Consider the following 22,366-nt stretch of genomic DNA (forward strand, 5'->3'; position numbering starts at 1 on the left):
CTTTTTAAAAAGTAGTATTTAAACACTCAGTTACATAAGGTACCGATTTGTCAACTGGATAATCAGTTGGAATACTGTTTCCAATATGGGCTTCAAGACGTCCTTTTACGTACAGGAAAAACATAACCATACCTCCTCTCTGCAGGAGAGAGACCACTTGTTGTCAGAGGAAACAAAAAAGAAAACCAAAACATGCTGGAAGCTGTAACTAGTATGAGGAGTGGCTCTTGGTAAGAGTTTTAACTGTAATAATTTAGTTGTTCCGAGACACTCAATTCCAATTATAAAATGTTCTGTGGAATAGCAGATATAAAATCAATTAATTGGCACAATCACAAGTTTACAGCGAATTACAACTAGTGTCAAACATTTTGCCATTGCTTTAAATACTGGTCATTCTTCCTTTGGTTACTTCCTAAAATGCAGTTCTTGGGGTAAAAAGACAAACAGTGTCAGCTTTTCACACAAAGTAAAGAAATTACTGCTGTTGACATTTAAGAGAAAAAAACTATTTCATCACTTGGTAAGGACATACAAAGTATAGTTTATTTGGCAGAGGAACTAAAATACTTACTACAACTCCAACAGGGACCTAGGAAAAACTACACTCTTCACTCTTCTCCTCACTTTCAACGTTTCTCATGGAGTTCAAATTGGAAATTACAATTTTATCTAGGTAAGATCAGGTCTCTAAGTAACTGGCCCACGTGAAGTAAACACCACAAGATTATGACCTGTTTGAGTTTCTTATTATTATCTGAATTCTCTTGTTAATTACCTAGGTTTAGGTATTATGTTCATACTTCCAAATTTTTGCAGACCTTAAGCTTACATGTTAAGGCACTTACCATTCAAGTAAAACAGTTTTTATATAAACAAGCGTGGGAGATGGAGAGAACATTTTACCAGAACACCCATTTTTTTTCTTGAAAGAAAAAAAAAGTTGACCAAATATTTATAAAATTTTGCATCAAGAGAAAGGTTGTGTTTTATTATCTGAAATGAGCACGAGGTACACCTTCCACAATAACACTGAAAGCAGTGCAAAGACTGACAGTGACCTTTGACTAAAGGTAGTTCTGTAAAAAGAAAAATACCAAATAAATCAGTGCCCTGCTTTGACTGTTGTAAAATTTCTTTTTTTTTTTTACATAAAAGTTGGTCCAAACTTACAAAAAAAGCACAAATGTGCATAGTTCAGAAGATCTGAAAGAGTGCCATAAAAAGCTGATGTCCCTAAATTTAGCATCCACTTAAGACTGCCAAAATACAAAATAAAGGTCAGAACTAGAGTTTGTGAACATGTACAATCAAGTCATCTAGTTTTTAGACAGCATGAGTTGTAAGCATTTTTTAATTTTTCCTACTGTATGCAAGACCCTTTTCCACATAAAAATAAAGCTGTTGAATTAATATTATTCAAGTCTGTTGAACTGCTGCTTTAAACTGCAGCTAGGGGGGGAAAAACAGTTTTTCCAGATAAAAATGATGTGCCTGAGGAAAAACAGATACTCAATATGGTAATCCTCTGCCTCGCCCTCTCACTGCAGATGTGCTAATGTGTCCCCTGTATCCTTGGGAATAGCCAGGTCCTTGGGCAGGAGAAGTCCAAGTCTGTCCATGCATGTGGCTGATGCCAGTGGGATTTTCCTGTAAATTACTTCCATAGCTATAGTTGTGCATCTTTGTGGGCAAAGAGTGTGCACTCTCTGGCCCTGCGGAAGCATCACTGCTGCTCCCCAAAACTGGGATTGGGCCATGGCTGTATTCAAACCTATGGTCTTTATCTCCACTGAACAGCATGGGGCCAGCGTTGAGGTAAATGTCTCCGTAACCAGTTACTGAGCTGGGAAAGGATTCCGGAAAAGCCGATGGAGGAGGGGCAGCACCAGAGTGAGATGAAGCAGTACTGTAGTTATCCAAAGACTGGATATCTGAGTTTCCAAGGAAACTCCTCCTTTCTAATACTCCTGATGATCCACTTCCTATTCCATCACTAGTGCTGTAACAGGCAGATGAGAAAGATGATGATCCAAAGTTATCCTTGTAGTCCGGGCCTGTTACATAGGAGTCTCTAGCCTGATAATCCACACTCGCTTGTACTGGCTCCTCCGTTGTCGCCTGAGCTTGATGCTGAGCCAACAGCTGCAGAAGAGCTGCTTTCACTCCCGCATGAGGATCTGTTCCTGAAGAGTTACTTATAGGCAAATGCTGATTCTCTGTCCGGTAATCAAGGTCCTCATCAGTAAGCGGTGGAGGCTCTGGTGGCTCGGGGGGACGTTGGTCTGGAGGCAAGATCCGAGGGCGCTCCTGCTCAGGTGTTCGGTTCAGAAGCCTCATCTCAGACTGCCTAACCAAATCCTCTTGACCTAAGAAGATGAAAAAGAAAAGCTCTGGAATAAAAGTATACAAATAACAGGACCAGAAAGAAAAGGACTCCTTCCTGGAAAAACATAGTTTGTTAACTTCAATTCTCATGAATCTATTAGTTATATTCATCAGTAATTATATTGATTCTTTTGGACAAAATTTAGCAACAGCTCATTTGTGTCATGAGCATGATGAAGGTTACTCCTTAAAGTAAGATTACTAGGTACTCAGTCAAAGAAAAACAGTACAAGCTCCTTAAAAAAAAAAACAAAAAAAAAACCAACCAGCAAAACCAAAAAACAGAACAAAGCTCAAGCAACACAAACACTAAAAATTCAAAGAGGGATCAAGAAAGATTCACAGATAAGAATAGAAGTCTCAAGGGACAAAAGGCCACCCTATGAAGGAACAGCAAAACTCAGGGTTTAAAATAAACATAAAAAAGCACACCTCTCAAAAAAACCCCAAACCCCACCAAGAACAGCTCCAAAGCACTTTAGAGTATTTTTCAGCTGTGAACACCACAAAACAATACATGGACCACCATAATAAACCTGAATTTGCAACCCAAAAAGATGAACAGAGCTCTAAACTGTGGGAAGACTATGGAAGCCACTACTATACCTCAATGGAAACCTTTAGCTAGGTGTGCGTGACAGTTACAGGTAATCACTGAATTTGACACTAAGGAACTGCTCTAGTCAACATTAAAACCCAAAATAACAATGTCTCGCCAAAATAAGCTTTACCTAAACACACAGTCAAAACTGGCAAATCATATCTATGCATCTGCTAGAAAGGCTGTCTTCACCACCACACTCACCACTAAGAAAACCCCAACCTCCAGAATAATGATCAATGTTTCATCACTAATACTTGTGTACCTCTTAGGCTGGGTATTGTTTGCTCTGTCTGCATGGCACCTGGTAGACTAAGAGACAGATTCTCTGATCCAGACGTAAAACATGACCAGATCAATTTAAACTCCTATACTCACACAGATTCATATGGCAAACATGTTAATTCTCTACTCCCAAACTATTACATCTCCAGTGCTCCAGATATTTGCTGGTTAGCAATAAAGGCCTTCAGTACCTGCAGACATGTATAATGACTTGATCAGATGTGGGTAGCCAGATGCCGGAGATTCCACGTCGTCCCGGCTGACAGACACAGGAGTGGTGGGCTCTGGAGGCTGCCTGAGTTGTAATGACATTTCATTTCCTGATCCGTTTTCCTTCTCCTCCAACACAAAATCTTTTTGTTTTGTTTGCTGAGCCTTTATTAACTGAGACAACAGAACAGCAAATGCACTCTGCACAGCTGCCTGGGCAGCATCAGTCTCAACTTTAGGCTGACCCAGCTGAGCAGGTGGCACAGGGGGCTGCGTGACCATCGGCTGTTTTAGAGGCTCCTGCTCTGGAGGTGGCGGAGGTGGCGGCGGCTGCTGCTGCTGCTGTTCTGACTGTTTTTCACCTGCTGACAAAATTCCAGCAGGAAGATTTATTTTATTTAGTTGCTGCTGAGTCTCTGGGTTTACCTTAATATTCAATACTTGGGCAAACTGTGCCAAATTAACACTTGTTTTAGACTGTAGCAGGTTTAGCAGGATTGCCACTTCATTCTGGTTTAACTGCTGTCCAGTGCTTGTTTTTGCTAAAGACAAAAAAGGTGTTTTTAAGTATTACTTAAAATTGAAATATTTCTGAAACTCAAAAGAAGACTAATCTAGCATGGCTGACAGGACTGGCAAAGCATGAGTTTGGACAACACAGACATGAAATGCTTTTACATATTAACTGTCTTTGGGGAGTATCTAGAGGAAATGGAACAGTAAGATCCAATATAACCAAAGTTACTTCCATGACGTGCACACAGGCACTTGGACAGATGGAAAAACACCAAGCTGGAGCTCAATTTTCCGCAATATATCTAAGCTGGGGCTCAAGGCCATCTGCTTTAGGCAGCTGTAAGACTTTGAATCCCCATAAAATTTCCTATCTTCAACAAATCACAATCCTTTGTTAAAAAGTAGTCATCTGCAAAATCATTTACAAACATATTCCAGCCCATTCTAACTTAGCATCTGGGTTTTAACACCTGCCCAAGTGACCTGGCTCAAGGTGGCCTAGGAGCTCACAGTATAAGTGCAAAAAGAAGTGCTGACTTTGAGGGACAAGAAGACAGTCACTCAGTAGCAGGAAATATGTGACAATATACACTTAATTCAATTAAATGAAGTTTGTCACAAATAAAAGCAGATTATGATGATGCAGGGGAATATGGATAAGGAAGTCTGAATATCAAAGTAGTTTCTCAGCTTCAAACACCCACTGTGGTGATTTATTTTGAAAGAAGTGAAGCAGCATGGATTGCAACATGCCCTATGAGCAAATGACTTAGAGAAGAAAGCAGTTAAAAATTAGAAAAAGAGTGTGTGAGCAGGCTGGCTGAGCTCTGAATTTTTCTAAAACCAGGTCAGCACAAACACATTCAGACCGCTTCTATCCTTGCCACTGTGCTATCTTACCAATATACTAATTCCCAGCAAATTAGAAGGCATGCATGACACACAAAAATATTAAGTATTTGCCTTGCAAGACTTAAAAGCAGCACAGCTGCAAAGTGTTGCAAAACCCACAACTCACAACTCTACTTGTGGATTTGCACCAGGATATGAGCACTTGGAACTTACTTAAGCAGGATCCAGGGACTTCAAAATGTTTATGTATCTATATGAATATAATTCACCTTCTATTCAGCAATACAAATAAAATTTCTTATGCCTTGTACTGCTGACTCTCACTCAGATGTTGTGATTAATGGAAGATTTTGTCACGTCTGAGGATGGTATACTCAACATTAAAACTTCTCTCGGAGTCAGTGAAAATTCATCAGAAAAATGGCAAACAGGGAAACTAATCTACCTATTCCATACTCTTTGGTTAGCTTTAAGTTCATTCTAACAGGAAACTGCATTTTGGGAAATCTGTCATAACAAAATCATTGAGCTCTGAACAGTTCCTGTTTAATTGCAAAATGCAATAATCAGGGGTCCCATTCATGAATCAGAACATTAGCAACTGATACAGTGGCTTTTTAACCTCTTCTTTTGGGGTGCTTAGAAACAAATTCACGAGTTTTGGCTAAAGCATGCATTTGGTCATGGAGTTATATAATGTCTCTTATTAATATTATCTAAGGTGCATTACAGCTTCCAGAAGTGCTTTGCTTAATACAAGAAACGCCTCTATGCTCCACTGAAAATTAGATTGGCTTATTTTCTACCTAGATGTATTTTTCTGTGTATGTATGGGTAAATAGCAATACAGGTCTGAATGATTCCTTCTCTATTTACTTAGTTTTTTTGCATAGTCAGTATTAATGACTAACAGTAGTCTCTCATCAGGCTATTATGTTAAAAAGCACAGATAACAACTATCCTTTGGACTCTTTAAACTTCCAATTTAGTTTGATTGATGGGGAAAAAGTTACAGAAAGTCATTCTTGAAAATGCTGCCAAAACTTTAGCCTAAACATATGGATTAGCAGAATCTCACAGCTGGTTTACAGTCAGAAACCAGATGAATGGAGCAAGAGGCAATAAATTGCAATAAAATATGATTAAAATAACCACTTCCAATGTACCTCTACACAGAATATTTGGAGGTCTGCTCTACTATTAGATTAAGGGTTTATTTAAGATGGTTAGTATTAAAGAATTGTCAGCTGCTATGAATGCATAAACTGTGTTTTTTAGCTGACGTCCTCTATCAGTGCCATAGCTTACTTTGCACAATCAAAAATGATCTTACATTGAATTTTCAGGTATCCATTTGGTGTTGTAACTCTTTGTATTTCTACATATTTTGTAAGAACTATCACTTAACTGCTGAGTATCTTAAATGTTCTCCATACTGGAACCATTATGGTTTTTGTTATATTTGTAAAACTAATCTCAAGCAAGATACTTTGGTTAAGTTTTAGAATTACTGACAGTGCAATTCACAGAGGCAGAGACTTCATGTTATATCAGCTTCTGGGCAGGTGGTTTCAGTGTTTGGGTTTTGGTTTTTTTGGGTGTTTTTGGTTTTTTTCTAACAACTTGATTTAGCCCCAGCAACCTGGAAAGCTGAAGACTAACATAACATGCAGATGGGATCTGTTCCATTTGAAATGGCAGTTGTTCTAAACTCTCCCTTCTAATTAGTTTATCAATACCAAAAAGCTTATCCCATCTATTGAGATCATGAGAAACTTTGAACAACCACTGGCTTGTGGAATTATCAAAGAATTCTCGATCAGCAAGAGCTGATCCCCTCAAAATACAGAGCAAGCAAGTTAGTTGCTCTGACCAGCCTGAAAAGTTAGGTGTAACTGGAAAGGAACACTTATGTTTCCAAAAGCAAAGGCAAATCTTTTGTAACAAAGATTAAACTTACAATACTGTTCCTCCCTCAAGAATCCAGGAGATGCCCATACTCTGCAAATAACACCTAAAATTTCTAGAGGTGCAATCCAAGTAGCGGAAAATATTGAAAATATTACTGACCAAGTGCTACACTAGAGCTGCCCTGAGTTTTGAGTTGGGAAGAAGTTTGCATGCCTTGTGGGGTGTTGGTTCTGCTTTCATCCATGCCTAGAGACAGATCCTTCCTAGGGACTTTTGCTGCTGTAGCATCATCAGTCATGCCCATCTGCTTCTGTCTTCTCCGTTTCTTACTCCACAGCTCATGGCAATCCTGCCACAAAGGAAGGCTGCAAAAAATGATTCAAGATAATCAGTTTTATCCTTATTTTTATTTTTTTTCATACTGGTAAAACCACTTAAAATTATACAGAATGTAACTTTTGAGAGGTGAACCTACTGGAACTTGGAAATGCATGCGGACACATTCAAAAGCCAGCAAAATCTCAGACCTGCTTTTTTTGGCTGAAAACTCTTTACTGAGTACCTCTTTCAGAAGCACAAGTCCTCCTGGCAGAAAAGGGGAAAAGGTATCTCAAAATAAGAATTGCTTTCCTAATTATTTGTGTAATTCAAAACTTCAAAATCAATGCTGCACAGTTTCTATGAAATACAACTTGCCTATTACCAGATACGTTATCAATATGAAAGCATTTTTTTCAGGGTCCTTCTGTCTGCTTATAAAAGTACTGCTGAGTCATTAGGTCACAGATTTGTCCACAGTAATAGACATAGCTATCTAGTATTTACAGTGTACAGCTAAGGCAACCAATGAATAGGGAAAAAAAACTGCAGAAATAAGTTGCACAAATAAATATCACTGGTCACTAACAATGCTGGGATACCAGGAAGAACAAGGGGCTATCCTTTAAGACATATGAATGCAGAGGCAAAATTCTCCTAAGAAACTTATCTGCCACAGATTTTGTTCTTCCATTACAGTTCCCAGCAGGCATCTCAATTCTGATTTCCTGAGGAACATAAAGACCCATAGAAATACTGAGACAGGCAGTAAAAATAGTGGTTTATGTTTTCCTATTACATATGAACTATCCTAGCAGTTCTGTCACCCAGGAACAACGAAAAATTAGCTGACAAGAGACAGTGGAAAGGCAATTAGGACAACTGTTGCCTTTATTCTCTCCCTCCACCTGCCAAGTATTTTCTGAAAAACAACCAGAAGCAAGAACTCATTGTGAGAAGTATCCTATGGTCCTTCCAATCAGCATGTCACTTTCTTTGGAGGAACAGTTGCTCCTTCCCAAAACAAGAACTTCAGTCTCTCAAAAACTTCAGTCGACACCTTCCTGTGCTGTGCCAGAAGTGAGTGTGGTTCCTCCTAATTTTTAAAAGGACACCAGTGACTAGTTTGTTTTGAATTCCCATGTATCAGTTTCTAGAATGGATGTATTAACACATCCTTGAAAAAAAGCTTATCTTCCCATTCACTTACTTTAAAAGGCACATAAGCAACATGCTGCACAAGTGGTCTTGCAACTTCAGCAAACAGCTTGAGATTGCCAATTTCTGATTTTCACACAGTGATATAATCATATTCAGGCAATGAAACCTCTTCAGCTCATGTTTCAGTAATGTTTGCCCAGAGCGGCTGTGGAGTCTCCCTCACTGGAGATAGTCAAAAACCACCTGGACACAACCCTGCGCCACATGCTCTGGGATGACTCTGCTTGAGCATGGAGGCTGGACCAGATGACACACTGTGATCACTGCCCACCTCACCTATTCTATGATTCTGTATAATAACCTTGTGTATGTAAAAAGGTAAGTCTAGAAAGAATTTCAATAAAATCCTTAGATAAAAAAAAGTCCCTAGATAAAAAGAAGTCAGTACAGGCTGCCTTAAAAGTTCAGTTTACTCAACCAATATCATAGATTCTATGATATTCTGACAGTTCTATTGAGAAAAGAATGCGACACGCAGATTCGCCAGTACCTTTTCGTTGTTCTCTTCAGGACATGCTCCAATATGATTTCTACTGATTAAAATGACTGCAAAGTCACTGCAAAAATCCTGTGGGGCATTGCAATATATTTCCCCTAAAAAAACTCACAGCAACAACCCTGCACAATTTCACTTTTCCTGCCTGTAAAACCAAGGCTCTCATCCGGCTCATGAAACAATTTACTGTATTTCACTTTAACTGTCAGGTACCTGTGCAGAACTCTGTACCTAGTGTCATTCTATCATCAAAGAAAGCAATTGAGATTCATGGAGGACCTCAAAAACCCTGGAAAAAGCAGACACTGATAAACTGAGATAAAAGGGAAATTATGCTTTTTAAATATTACAAACATTCACAGAAGAGTATTTTCTTTAAAGGTAGCAACTCAATAATAACTAGTTCTAGGAATGACAAATCAAGTCTGTTATCTGTTACCTAAGAGTCACTTAGCTACACAAGCATTTTACTGCAGAATCACCTTTCGACAACTATAGATGTCAGCATTTCTGCCACCATCTCCTATACTGAACCACAATGAACTTAATGAAATCAGTGCATGTTCACACTTCCTACAGGTCAGTAACATTACGAGTGGAAATTACTTACTCTGGAGGAGGCATTTTAGACGGTTCCACATCTCGCAGAAACTCACACTGAAGAGCTTGTTCAGCTGTGCAGCGCTTGCTGGGATCCAGGGCAAGCATGTAGTCAAATAAATCTAATGCAGCTGGTGGGATGCTACAAAAGTGCAAAACAGAGGAAAGAGTCACATCTTTCTTTTGTATCATACACGTCTGTGAAAAATTTTAATTAACACATCCCCTCCAAGATGATCATTAAATCCTCAGGTAACTTATAGACTAACAAAACACACCCACAACCTGAGCTTAATAGTAAGAGGCAGAAACAAACTTCACCTTTCACTACCTGTGCTCTTCTATAACCCAAGATTTCTTTGCCTTGTGTTGTTTCACTGCTTGAAACCTTGTCCTTACAAAAAAACACACCCACATTTTGAAACCAAGACTATATTGTTACTCTAGATTTTGGAATTTGCCCCCATGGAGTTGGACTTTTGACTTCACAGACAATAATTCTATTACTTCAATGATATTAGTCTCATAAGTATGAAAGGGATGATGCATTTCTCTTGAAGCCCACTCTCCCTGAAAGAGGGGAACAATCCCCTTAAAATAAGCTTACAGCTGTTTTCCATACCTTTCACTTGAGATATATGCACAAAACTAGTCCAATGGTAGTATTTTAGAACATACAGTTCAGATAATTCCTCTGTGTTGAATGAATTTATGACCCAAAAGGCTCTAATGTTAACCAGACCACATATTTACTGTAGCCAGTTTTACCAACACAAAACAATTAAGTACTCTGAGCTGTTTTTTTGGACAGGGCAGCAAGCAGGTGTACCAAACAAATGTTTCCTTAAGTTAAAGTTGACACGTGGCTGAAATTTTAGGGCCTTCTTTCCTCTTCTTGACGCTCCTATTAAATAAGGGTTAATACAAGCCCTGTGTGTACCATGGGAACCTAAAGCCATTTTTCTTCACACTTGATCTGTGCCTGTTCTCCAGAAAATACTGAAGTTCATAAAGTCTCCAAGAAAACTTAATGCTATTACAGTTGACTAAACTAATTCTTCATGCTTACAAAGCAAACTCTTCTCTCAGTTTTCGACGATACTGCTTCTTTGGTTTCATTGTGTTGAAATAAGCTAATTTTATAACATCAGGCCACACTGCTGGACAAGGACTTCCACAAATTCGGCTGTACCAAAAAGAAGGGAAAAGAGGAGTATGAGATCCAAAACCACAAGTGAGCACAGCTGTCATTTTTATTCTTGCAAGTACAGTGAGAACAAAAATAATTTTCCATTTTCATGTTCAGGTTATTTTTAGTTAAAATTTCTCCACTGTCAAATGCCCAACACCATTAAATAATGGTGAATTGTCTACAAAGGGCAATCACCTCACACAGACTAAACTTACTGTTTTCTGCCTCAGTCCAGCCCCCACATCCTCTACACAAATGTTTTTCAAAATTTAACCAACTACATCTGAAGACTACTCCAGGTATCTGACTATAAGAATGGGATAGTCCACATTTAGAGTAACTTCTATGTCCTTAGCTCCCAACTCCACTGAAGAAAGATATACCAAATGGCTGAAAAAGCCGTTTTCAATGCAAATTTATTTAATGCTGAAGACATAATGGAAGAAAAACAAACAATTCAGTAAGTCCTAAAGACTAGAAAACCTCTGTATTTTTTACTTCAATTATGAGTTTTATGTCTCAAATTTCATCTTCATCCACAAATGGAGCTGCCCATACTTACTCTTATGCCTCACATTCCATCCCTATCCTTTTTTCCAATCAAGGATGGCTAAGCGTAAGTTGATCAACACTAGACTTCTGAGCAGAAGAACTGGTAAGATACTTCCACATATGCAAGGTTTCAAATTCTGATGCAGGCAGTCATAAAAGAACATTTTGCAAATACATTTCCCTAGTTCAGCCCTCCTTTTTGTAATATTTAAATGGGTAGTGTAAGAGACCTAATGATCCAGTCATTATGCCCCAGGTGCTATGCAAACCAATCTGACTTTACTGGTTGGGGTATGTAATTTTCAGGAGAGAGAATAAAAATAATAAATCTCTTACTACCAGAATGTACTTCAGCTCTATCTTTGCTAAAGTTTGAAAAGATAAATGTAGAATTGTTGATTGCAACATGATCACAGCAGAGATGCTGATAAAACTGATATGTTTAAACAGCAAAAAATGCATAGCATCAATGAAGAGAAATGATCTACAAACAGAAGCTTCCAGCAGAAGGACACCAAGAAGTTTTAGAATTTTGTACCAGAGATAAAACAGAAAGAAAGAAAAATTTTGAATTACCTATTCTCATGTGCTTCAATGCCATCTAGTGCTCAAAAACAAAAACTCCTAAACTCATGAGTTTCATTCTTCTTATGCCAAAAATGACCACTGATCTGCTGTGCACCTCTTAAAATCTTCATTTTTTCAGGCTAGCTAATAACACATTACACAGAAACATGCTACTGTTCAATTTGTTTTGAAAAACATCTCAATACATAACTAGTTTTTTTTTTATTATTAAGTTAATTTGACCAATTATTGTTCACTTTCTGTAGGTTCTGTAGGACTCACCCTCTTTTCCCCCTGTTTCTAGGAAGAGCCCCTCTCCTCATTTACAATGTCAATTATGATATCAGAATCAAGAGCAAATTTTGCTTGCTGAATAAAGGGAAAGAAAAAGATGCTCTGGTTCCACTGAATTAAATGCTTACCATTCTAAGATTTATTGAGAACTATCAAAGAAACAGAATTTTTATCTTCACCAAATGTCTGGCAGTTTGTAAGGAAAGAGAAATATTCCCACAAAAGTAATAAAAGCCCAGGTGTGTACATGGTAGGCTTGAAACAAGAACTCATGGACAGCAGCATGCCAAATAGCTCCCAAATCCCACTTGTCCTTATTGTCCATGTTCTCATTTAGATTTGCTGAAAGCAAGCTGCAATACCATCTTAAAAATTACAAGCATTTTGATTACTCTCTCTACACACTTTCAGTAACAGGCAACTCCAGCTACCCTTACAGAAACGCATCTTACTTGTCATGTACATTTCTAGGAACACAGAACAGTCACAAAAAAACCTTCATGTCTGTGCCAAAGACACTTGTTACACGCCCCTCACAACCTCTGAAATCTCACTTGAGGTAGGAACCGAGCACTTTTAATTATTTGCAGTGCATTATCTCAGATTGTAACACTAAGAAAAGAAACTTGTCAGTTTATGAGGCACCTACTATGTAGCGGTGCTTGCTAGTTACCTTATGAGTTCCAGCTGAGCAAGTTCTTGATTTGCTTGAAAAATTGGCTTTTTTGTAAAAAGTTCACCCAGGATACAGCTGCAACACAGTTTTGCAAAATTCCATCATTATGGCTTTCAGTGCAAATTGACAGAAACTTTAAGATTTTTTTTGGCTTGTTTTTATCCTTGCTATGCTTCTATCCAAACTCTTACCCACAGCTCCAGACATCAATAGCTGGTGTGTATCTTTCTTCCCCAAGGAGAAGTTCAGGAGGCCGATACCATAACGTAATAACTTTGTTGGTATATGGTCGGCTGTTGGAAGGAGGAAAAAGAGAGGACTATCATTTTAGTATGATCACACTTAAAAAATTGATACCTTAAGGACTTCTGTGATGATGTTTAAGAACAGTACAATCTTCCACTCACTTTTAATTTTATTCCTGCAAAGCTGTAACAGCACAAAAGCAAACGCAATTGCCTGATGAAGGCTACAAAAAGTCAGATTGAAGATATAAATAATAACCACAGCCACCTTGATGCTATGTGAACTCTGCATCTCCATTATTATTCAGAAAGCAATACTGTATGTTTATGACATTGCTAGTCATTTCAAGAGCAGGACCTGCTTACATAAAACCAGTACCTTCCACCCAATTATTGACTATTACCATACCGAATACAGGACCTCTACCAGTGCTTTAAAAAGAAGAAAAAAAGTTACTTTTCCCTCTTCAAGTATGAGCAAAAGAGATAAAAGCCTTTTTCTGGAACTACATCATTCACCAATTTTGACTCCAAAGCCTGGAATGCTTCTAGTATCTTTAATTCTCCACAGCTCTAACCAGAAATTTTGATCACTGTGAACAATCCTTTCCATCCTCCCACCAAAGAAAGATTTCTACTAATGCAGATGCAGATTTTTTTTTTTTTTTTGGGGGCACAGGCTGAACTACAGCATCAACAGTTCAGAACGAAAAGCAGAAAAGAGATGTTTGATTTTGGTTTTGTTTCAGCCAGGAGGCTTTAAAAGTGATTCCAGAATTCTTTCAGTTTTTTTGCAATTTCCCACTGTTTCCAACACTAGGTAACTCCAAACAGAGTAACACTAAGTACGGACAACCACAGAATGAAGTCTAACAAGCTCTCAGTAGCACAGGTATCATTTTTGTAAAATTATCGGAGTCCTTTCATTAACACACATAACTCCAATTCCTTTTTAAAAGGTAGCATGTTTTTGGAAACAATTCCATCATTTATCATTTCTATCTCTGAAGCAAGCATTCCTCTATGAAAAGTTTACATGGTATGGACTATCTCTACAGATACATTGCTCATATGTGTTAGTGTATGGTGGGGTTTTTTTAACAGTTGTCTTATCATGCAATCTGCCATATCTCCTACTCCAAACACATTAAATCTACCAGAATAATATTTAAAGGAACACAACTACAACAATCAATGGGAATTTACTTAAATTTTTATTTCCTCCCCATCATACTAAGTTCTGTACCCTTTCAAACAGTATTAAATTCTAAACAACAGTAAACCAAATGCAAAGCATACAAATTAAAACCAGCAGCTATTATACACTCATTGATACAAATTAATTACATCTTTTACTGCAGGTCAGAAGGAAAATCAATGACAAATAATTGTCCAAAATCTACTGAGATTCTAATTATTCCCCCCCATTCAACTGGCAATTCTATCAGCTAGCTTAATTAAATCTTAATCTTGGTTTCCTTTATGCATAATAATGTTGCTGCTTCGTGTAAAGTAAAATGGGTTATTGGAATGATAAGGACACTGAACCTCTAATCCTTAATGAACAGTGAGTTTTATAAACAAAATTTGAATTAATTTAAAAACAGACATTAAAAAACCCAAGCAAAACATGGTAAACCAAAGGGGGAAAAAAACATTAGGCTGGTTTGGCACATGTTAAAGCATAATATCATTTTATTATTAAGTAGATCCAAACCAAAAAATACTTAGCTAGCAGATGCTTAAGATTATTTCACTTTATACTATGTATAATATCCTATTATACTGAACAGTTTTCATAACTGTACTTAAGCATATTTTCCCAAAATAATAATTCTGAGACAACAGCTCAGTGAAACTAATGCTAACATATTTATCAACAACCTAAGAGATATGTAGAAAACAAGAAACCCATAAAGCTAGCATTATGGATATTATTTCCCAAATTAGACATGCAGAAATCAAAATAAGCTCACGTATCCAACCACTTCATGGACATACTACTCTAGTGAACATTCAGCCTGGATTTTGAAAAGTCAGTTCCACACAACAAGTACTACATTACAAAGTAAATAGTAAAGTCCCTAATCATAAAAAACTGTGCACCTGTTTCCTGGTATATGAGCATAAGGAAGCCAAGAACAACAGAAGCACAAGTCACAAGAAGTTTCAGAATAAATTTTATTTAAACATGTAAATCTGTTTCCAGCAGATTCAACAGCACTGACTGCCTATAGAATACAATGAACTTCTTGAAATGAAAAGTTAAATCTTACACAGAAGTAATGCTTATTGAATAGCAACTGTATGACACTTTGTGTCAGCAAAAATAAAAAAAATTGCTTTCCTTAAATAACATCTTTGGTATACCAACAGAAGAAATATAACTCAGGTTTACAGGACCAGAAACTTCGGAGTGTAACTTAATTTCCAATCAATATATGGCCAATCTCTACCATTATTTATCCAGAACACCTGGAAAAGTAATACACTCACACAAAGAGACTTATGTGGTTTTATGCAGAGTAAGACAATATGTATTCCTTTCTCTTTCCTAAGCAATTACTTGTATTACAGTACAGTAACATTTCCTCTAAACAAAACAGTCTTCTGTCCTTCATAATAGTTACACAAAAAGATTAAACTTCTGAATGCTTTTTCACAGTATAATTGTATCTTACCTTTCTTCGGAGTTGTACAGCCGAGCAAGCCCAAAATCTGCGAGCTTTATCTGCCCTCTGGTGGAAAAAGCAAAGAATTAATTAGTTTTTAATGCTGTTAAGCTTCCTTCCCCCAAAATCTGGTAAAATTTAAGACTGAAACAGCTGCAGCTGATCTTCATCAAGCCACATTAATGAAGAGATAGTGCTTTGCTATCTCTGCTTCTCTTCGGTAAGCAAATAATCAAAATTAGGTATGCTTATCAAATGGCATTTACTGGATGTTAGTCAAAAATTAGGTCTATACCATAAAATACTCCAGTCAGTAACTCTACAGGAAAAAATTGAGGGAATAAACTGCTATTTTCTCAGGCCTTACTGCTAGCATGAACATTTGTACAGTAAACAACTATCAGCAGCCATACTTTCTTCTAGGAAGCCACTGAAGTCCTGTTCTGCGCTTGTACATTTTTAATACAGCCTTTACATCAGGGTGACCGACCAGATAAGGGCTTCTATTTTTGTCAGCAGCCAACCTGATGAATGACATAACCCTTTACCCATTCCTGAGTTTTTCCATATATGAGAGGAAGAATAGAAGATACAGAGCTCTTGCCTGGCAGCTCCCACAGCTAAAAGGCACTGCTCTATGACTAGAAGCTTCCACTATTTGTAAAGTCTGGATGATTCAAAACAGAAAGCTATGTGCAAGCTTCTCTAACACACAAAATAAACGTTGGACAGTTATATGTGGTTTTCCTTTTCTGTACTGATAAACTTCTGTAACCCCCATCACTTTCAAATACATGTTGTTTTACCAAATTATGGCAAGATTTGCTGTTAGCATGACGATTTTGTGGTAACAGGATGTGCATGACCATTTTGTGATGATAAAACATATCATTGTTACAGTTTCTATCCACTTTTTAGTTATAGATTATAGTTTCCACCCACTTTTCTCCTAAGACCTTTACTCTGACTTCCTGGAGAATACCCATAAACAAAGAAACATTCCCCTCAAATTTACATGCTTATTTCTGAGAATGTATTTGTAGAAGATAAATGTAATTGCTCAAAAATTCGTTGAAGCTGCCTATGTAAAAGATAAATCATCCACACATTTAACTTCAGGCCATAACTGGTAATAGGATTTCTGAAACACTGGTTAAAATTATTCAGATCTACAATTGGTTTTCCACTACTGGTGGAAAAATCTAAGGATGCTCAGACACTATCCTAGGGGGGGAAAAACCCAACTTTGTAACATGGATTGGAAAGCACAGTAAAATAACAAGCTCCTCCTCTACCATAAGGCACTCTTCTCCATTGTCAAGTTACACCCATCTTCTAAGCTCCCAAAGGTGCACACAGAAACACTAACCCTGGAGATTAGCAGGCAGTAAGATTCAGTGGGTGGGCACACTGAGTAATGGGGAGAAATGTGTACATGTGTTTAAGATTCTGTATCATAATCTGGTAAGGCTACAGTAGGATACAGAGCTGAAAGCAGTCCAGTGCCAGTTCGCTCTAATGGAAAAAGGAGGAAGAAACAGAAAATTTAATTTGGAGAAAGCTGGGAGAAAAATAGGCCTATCAAAATAGACCCTTGATCCATTTTGCCTAGTATTTCATCTCCAACAGCAGTGGTATATTTTAAGGGAGAACATGCAAACCCACTCCCTTTGGAGCTTATCCTCTTCATACTTAACCATGACCCACAATCATTGTGATAAGGCTGCTAAAACAGGGATCTCTGTCCATTCCCATTAGCAGGTGCTAATGATCCTGTCCTTGAAAATGTCTCATCTTTTCTGAAACTTCTGACAATACCCAGAAAACTTCCTGTGCAACAAATCCCAGAATCCGACTACTTGCTCTTTTTTTAACTATACCCTCTTTTGCTGTTACAAAGCTTGCTTAATGTTGCTCCCTGGATTTAGTACTCCAGATTATGATGCTCAACACTTGGTAATGAAGTCATCCACTATCTTCACACTGGCTTTTTATTTGTTGCTGCTGCTGCACATGGAAAACACCACACTTACTAATATGATTTGTAATTACAATGTGTTAAAGTTGTAAGAAAAATTATTAACTGCAAGTTCAGGTACGCTTGAACATGCCTGATCAAATAATCTTTTAAAGCATTATCCTGACTGATGATGACAAGGACCCCAGAACTGTCAGCCAGAAGGATCAGCCCAGCCACACTTTGATCTTGAAGTGAGATGGCAGAAAGAATACACATTGACCACTCGCATCCTTCAATTATGTTTCAAAATATTTGAACTCAGATAATTTTCCCCTGGTACTCTGACTTAGCAGGATTAAAACTGAGTCCTCTCTTTTAACATAAATTAAGTTTAATGTGGAGCTGCAGGCTCCAGTGTTAAGCAGGAACATTACTGGATTAGTATTTTGCAACTGATTTTAAAGAAACTAGGTATTTTAGAAAGTAAGTTTTGCTACTGCCTCCAATCAGGTGAAGTATGAAGACTGAAAGAACAATTTAAAGATGTTGTTAACATACTATTTTTGTTACATGCTTTTAAGTAACATCCATACCTATTATTCAGTAGAATATTTGAACATTTGATATCTCTGTGCAAAAAGTTCTTCTTGTGGCAATAGGCCAAGCCCTCCATCAGCTGTCTCATGAAAGATTTAATATGATTTTCATTAAAATGAACCAAACCAGATTCCAGCAGTCCCATCAAGTCATGGTCCATATATTCAAATACCAGGTAAAATGCACCTACGAAAAGAAAGGGAAAACACAGACAGAAAAACTGATTTAACAGCAGTCCAAAGCATTCCTGGTGCCTACTTTTTAAAATCAGAAGCATTTTTCATACAACTGCCTAGATTTTCTGCAGTATTTATAGCTGTATCTCATGTCCAATGAAAAATAGTACAGTAAAAAATTTTAATAAATTGCTGTTCCATGTAAACAATTATGCTAGTCAAATGTTTGTGAAAAGAAAAATAATGTTAACACATGGTGCTTTAGTATAGATGAATATGTGCTCTCCCTACAGCTCTCAATCTCCATCCATTTTATTTCAAGAAAAATTAACTCTGTTAATATTACCCATGTAAAGTTTGGAGAGAAATCTATAAAACAAAATATATACAAGCATGATTTTGCATTATTGTCCATCTGTCATGACTCAGTGATTAACTTTTTTTAAAGATTTCTGAGCAACTGGGTCAGAAATAAGCTTGCCCTTCTCAGACTAAAAATATCTATAAGACAGGATAAAATAAGAAAGCAGAACTAACCTACTAGTAACAGCAGCTCTGCAAAGACAAGCTTCATATTTTAAGTTGTCACATGCAAGAGAATCTGTACTTATCTCACATCAGCTTGTATAATTCTACCAACAAAAGCTATTAAAGCCAAGGCTCTTTGATACATATAAGCATTCAAAGAGGAAAAGTGTTGAGTGATTCAGAAGCAGCAATAACCAATTTCCAACACAACCATTCCCAGTACAATCTACTTTTTAGTACTTCATTCTTTCCCCTCTTCACTCTGGGACACACAGAACAGTGCAGCCTCTGCAGAGTAAAGGAAGCAATGCAGAAACCACATTCAAGTGAGTCTGTCTACCTTGCATTTCCAAAACCTTCTTAAATCTACCACTACAAATAGCTTCTACCCAACAAGAACTCATTACACGCTCTTGTTCCTAAAAAAGTTTCAACTCAGAACTTGTTAAAGTCTTGGAGCAATAACGTGAAGTCAGCTTGACGGAAGCTGTACACATACACAGCCACATTCTATTGAACCAACTCCTTTTCTCATTTGGTAGCTGAAAAAGGAAAAAAGAATGCTAGGTCCATCTGCTATTCAGGAAGAAGATTACTCAAACAGTGAGTGTTAAACTTCGAACAATGATCAGCATACATCAGCTAAAGCACAGGCCATTGCACAAGACATTAGAGTTCATTGTTTTTGACTTAGGTCCTTTTGTCCTATTGTGTATTATACAGAGAAGGCAAAATGCTCATCATAAAATACCCCTGCTGTTGTGTACAGAGGGGGTGAAACAGGAGGTGAATCAAGCAGGTACAACACAATCCCATCCATCACTTCACAAGGAGAGAGGGAAATATTAAGAGCTATGAATAATCCAAAGTCTGCTGTGTTATTATTTACGTAACTGAGTTCACCAATCCAGTTCACTGTGGAAAACACAGAGGCTCCTAATCTTGGTCTTTTCAAATTAGATAGCTGGCAATCTGCTGTTAGATCTACTTCAACAATGACTGGAGTATGAACCATGAAGCTATCTGAAGCTATCTTCCATCCTGTCAGAACCCTTGCCAGTAAGGGGCTGAAGGTGCTCACCACTCCTGACATAATCTGGTGACACAGACAGGGATTGCAATCTGTATATCAAAATTCTTCTCTCAGAAGGAGCAAATGATTCTTCCCCTCTCCCCTTACTTGACCAACAACTGTTTTAACATGACATATGTTAAAATGCCTCAGAATAAAACACCTGATATTAGTACTGCCGTGTCAGAATAACCTAGATACGCTCTTCAGAGGACATCAGCTCAACAAAACTGAATGAACACCAGTGAATCTTGGTACCTTCTTGCTCTGGAGTACATGAGAAAGTTAACTCTGTCATGGCAGCTGGCTGCATGTGTGCGTATGAAAAGGAGAAAGACTGTAGAACTATTTAGTGAGGACAGCTGAACAGAAATCTCTGGTTTATATGCAAAGCAGGATCCATGCCTTGAGCAACTTCCTGCTCTGTCACTAACTCCCAAGATTTTTTCACTGCTATTTATAACCAACAATCACAATGGTACCATCATGCAAGAAGGAAAGCTGACAACAGAGAAGATTCAAAAAGTAGAGTAGCACCTGGGAGGTGACATCTGATTATTTACATTCTCTGCAACTCCTATTAAGAAACGTACATTAAAACAGGATAAATGCTAAAGACTCCTTTGAGATCAAGAGAAAATGTACTGATTCATTACACTTGGGCACTCTTGCCTATTTCCTAACTAAACGTGAAAATTTGTTTAAAAAGAAAAGCTGGTAAATTCTCCATTCAGTATGAGAAAATACGAAAATTAGCCTATTAACCTTGGCAGTCTTAAAATTCAAGCCTGATTTTTAACATGACTCAAGCTATATTTAGAAGGGATTGTAGCTGCAAAAAAGTTATCCAGCACACTGAAGTGGAACTCCTGTTAATTTATTCCTAGACAAACATGGTGCCCTTTTCTGACAGAGCTCTGTAGTTTCTGCCATCAAAATTGGTATGTTATTCCACCTGATAATTTCAAATCTTCATTGCTTTTCATCACACTGGGGGATTTGATCCTCCATAAAAGGGAAAGCAGCTAGTCATTCAGGAAGAAGGAAACAGTCATGAGACATCACAACTGAACTGTGCATAGGCAAAAGTGTACAAAGCTTACTACAGCTTAGTCTGAATTCAAGTTCACAGCATACTTTAGTTATATCAAAACAAATGCCACTCAAATATCTATTTCTCAAAAAAGGAAAACATAACAGAAAAAATAATAGTTTCTTCCTAATTTCTTTGTAATAGTTTCTTCTTGTAAAGAAAAGGTGCAAAGGTGTAACTTGATTAACTTGGAGGTGTAACTTGGAGGTTACACTTTAAAATTATGTTTTGCTTGATGCTAGCTTTGCCCAGTCCTCATTTTGGGAAGCACTGTCGTAAGAACACCTAAAGTCCTCTCCCAGTGAAGTGCATGCAATTCAAATGAACCCAGAATTACTTATGTGACTTTAAAATTCCCCATCTTACTGCTGTCGTGTTAAAGATCAGCACTTCCCACCTGCGGGGTGGGAGAAAGCCTACAGTCCATTTCCACACATGGCAACAAAGGAGGAGCTGTCTCCTGGGTGGCCCATCTCCTTCACTAACACCACAAAGCTCATCTACTTTCCTTCACCTACCGAGGTAATCAGAAATCTTAATGTCACTACATGTTGACAGAGCAGCAGCTGGAACAGCTGAGCAGCAGGAACACTGCCTATTTCTGAATATGGGATAAGAGAAAGCAGCTGAACCTACTAGGGAGGTATACAATAAATTTTTATTTACTGAGACTCAAATGGATGGAAATAATCCTCACCTTACTCCTTATGATTACACTTGGAAAAATGCACCTTTCTGATCATTTTGGCAGTTAAGACTGATGGGGTTCAGCAAGTGTGGTACCAACTCAGACTAATGAAAGGATTAACACATCTCCTCTTGATCATGTTTCAGGTCATGGAGCTCTAACAATAGCAGTTTCTTAAAACAAAATGAGCTTGGGTATAATGCAGTAAAGGTTTGCATTCAAGAGAGGTAACTCAACAAAACATGGCACTAATGATCTGCAATAAACAGTGGATTTTTTGAGAGGTCAAAAAATCCTAACAAAACATACTTTGTGTTTTTGTGACACAGGCAGGCTCTGGACTTCTTTAGACTGAATTAAAATCACACAGATCCAACGAAACAGGACACCATTTGTTGCAAAAGATACAAGTGGTTCAGACTGGGAGGGGAGGGTGGTGGTGCAGGGGAGACTGACCCAAAAGCCTCCACAGAGGCTGGCTTTTAAGCAATTATTTTCCAAATGTAATTCCTGGGAAAGGTGTTCAGTGTTTCTCAAAGTATCTGATTAAAGAAAGATCTGTGGACCCAGGAGACCCAAAATGTCTTATTACACACAAACTTAAATTCAATTCTAGTATAAATACATTACAATAGTATCTTGAAATACAGAAATGC

At 37.7% G+C, this 22,366-nt stretch overlaps 1 protein-coding gene across 6 annotated transcripts in view; it reads right to left on the reverse strand.

Moving 5' to 3' along the window:
• Positions 1-954: 954 nt before the first annotated feature.
• Positions 955-22,366, reverse strand: part of CDK13 (cyclin dependent kinase 13) — a 45,098-nt gene continuing 23,686 nt past the window's right edge. The window contains exons 6-14 of one of the 6 annotated variants that reach the window (XM_066322894.1): positions 18,150-18,339; positions 15,606-15,662; positions 12,871-12,972; positions 12,677-12,754; positions 10,468-10,584; positions 9,409-9,540; positions 6,977-7,128; positions 3,466-4,026; positions 955-2,369 (exon numbers count right to left, since the gene is read on the reverse strand). In XM_066322894.1, coding sequence (XP_066178991.1) covers positions 1,513-2,369; positions 3,466-4,026; positions 6,977-7,128; positions 9,409-9,540; positions 10,468-10,584; positions 12,677-12,754; positions 12,871-12,972; positions 15,606-15,662; positions 18,150-18,339 — 2,246 coding nt within the window. In that variant the 3' untranslated portion in view covers positions 955-1,512. Of the gene's footprint in view, positions 2,370-3,465; positions 4,027-6,922; positions 7,129-9,408; positions 9,541-10,467; positions 10,585-12,676; positions 12,755-12,870; positions 12,973-15,605; positions 15,663-18,149; positions 18,340-22,366 lie in introns of all 6 variants that reach the window. The other 5 variants (XM_066322903.1, XM_066322885.1, XM_066322920.1 and 2 more) reach the window with 5 other exon arrangements.

This window comes from Sylvia atricapilla, chromosome 1, assembly GCF_009819655.1.
Source record: "Sylvia atricapilla isolate bSylAtr1 chromosome 1, bSylAtr1.pri, whole genome shotgun sequence".
Classification (NCBI taxonomy): domain Eukaryota; kingdom Metazoa; phylum Chordata; class Aves; order Passeriformes; family Sylviidae; genus Sylvia; species Sylvia atricapilla.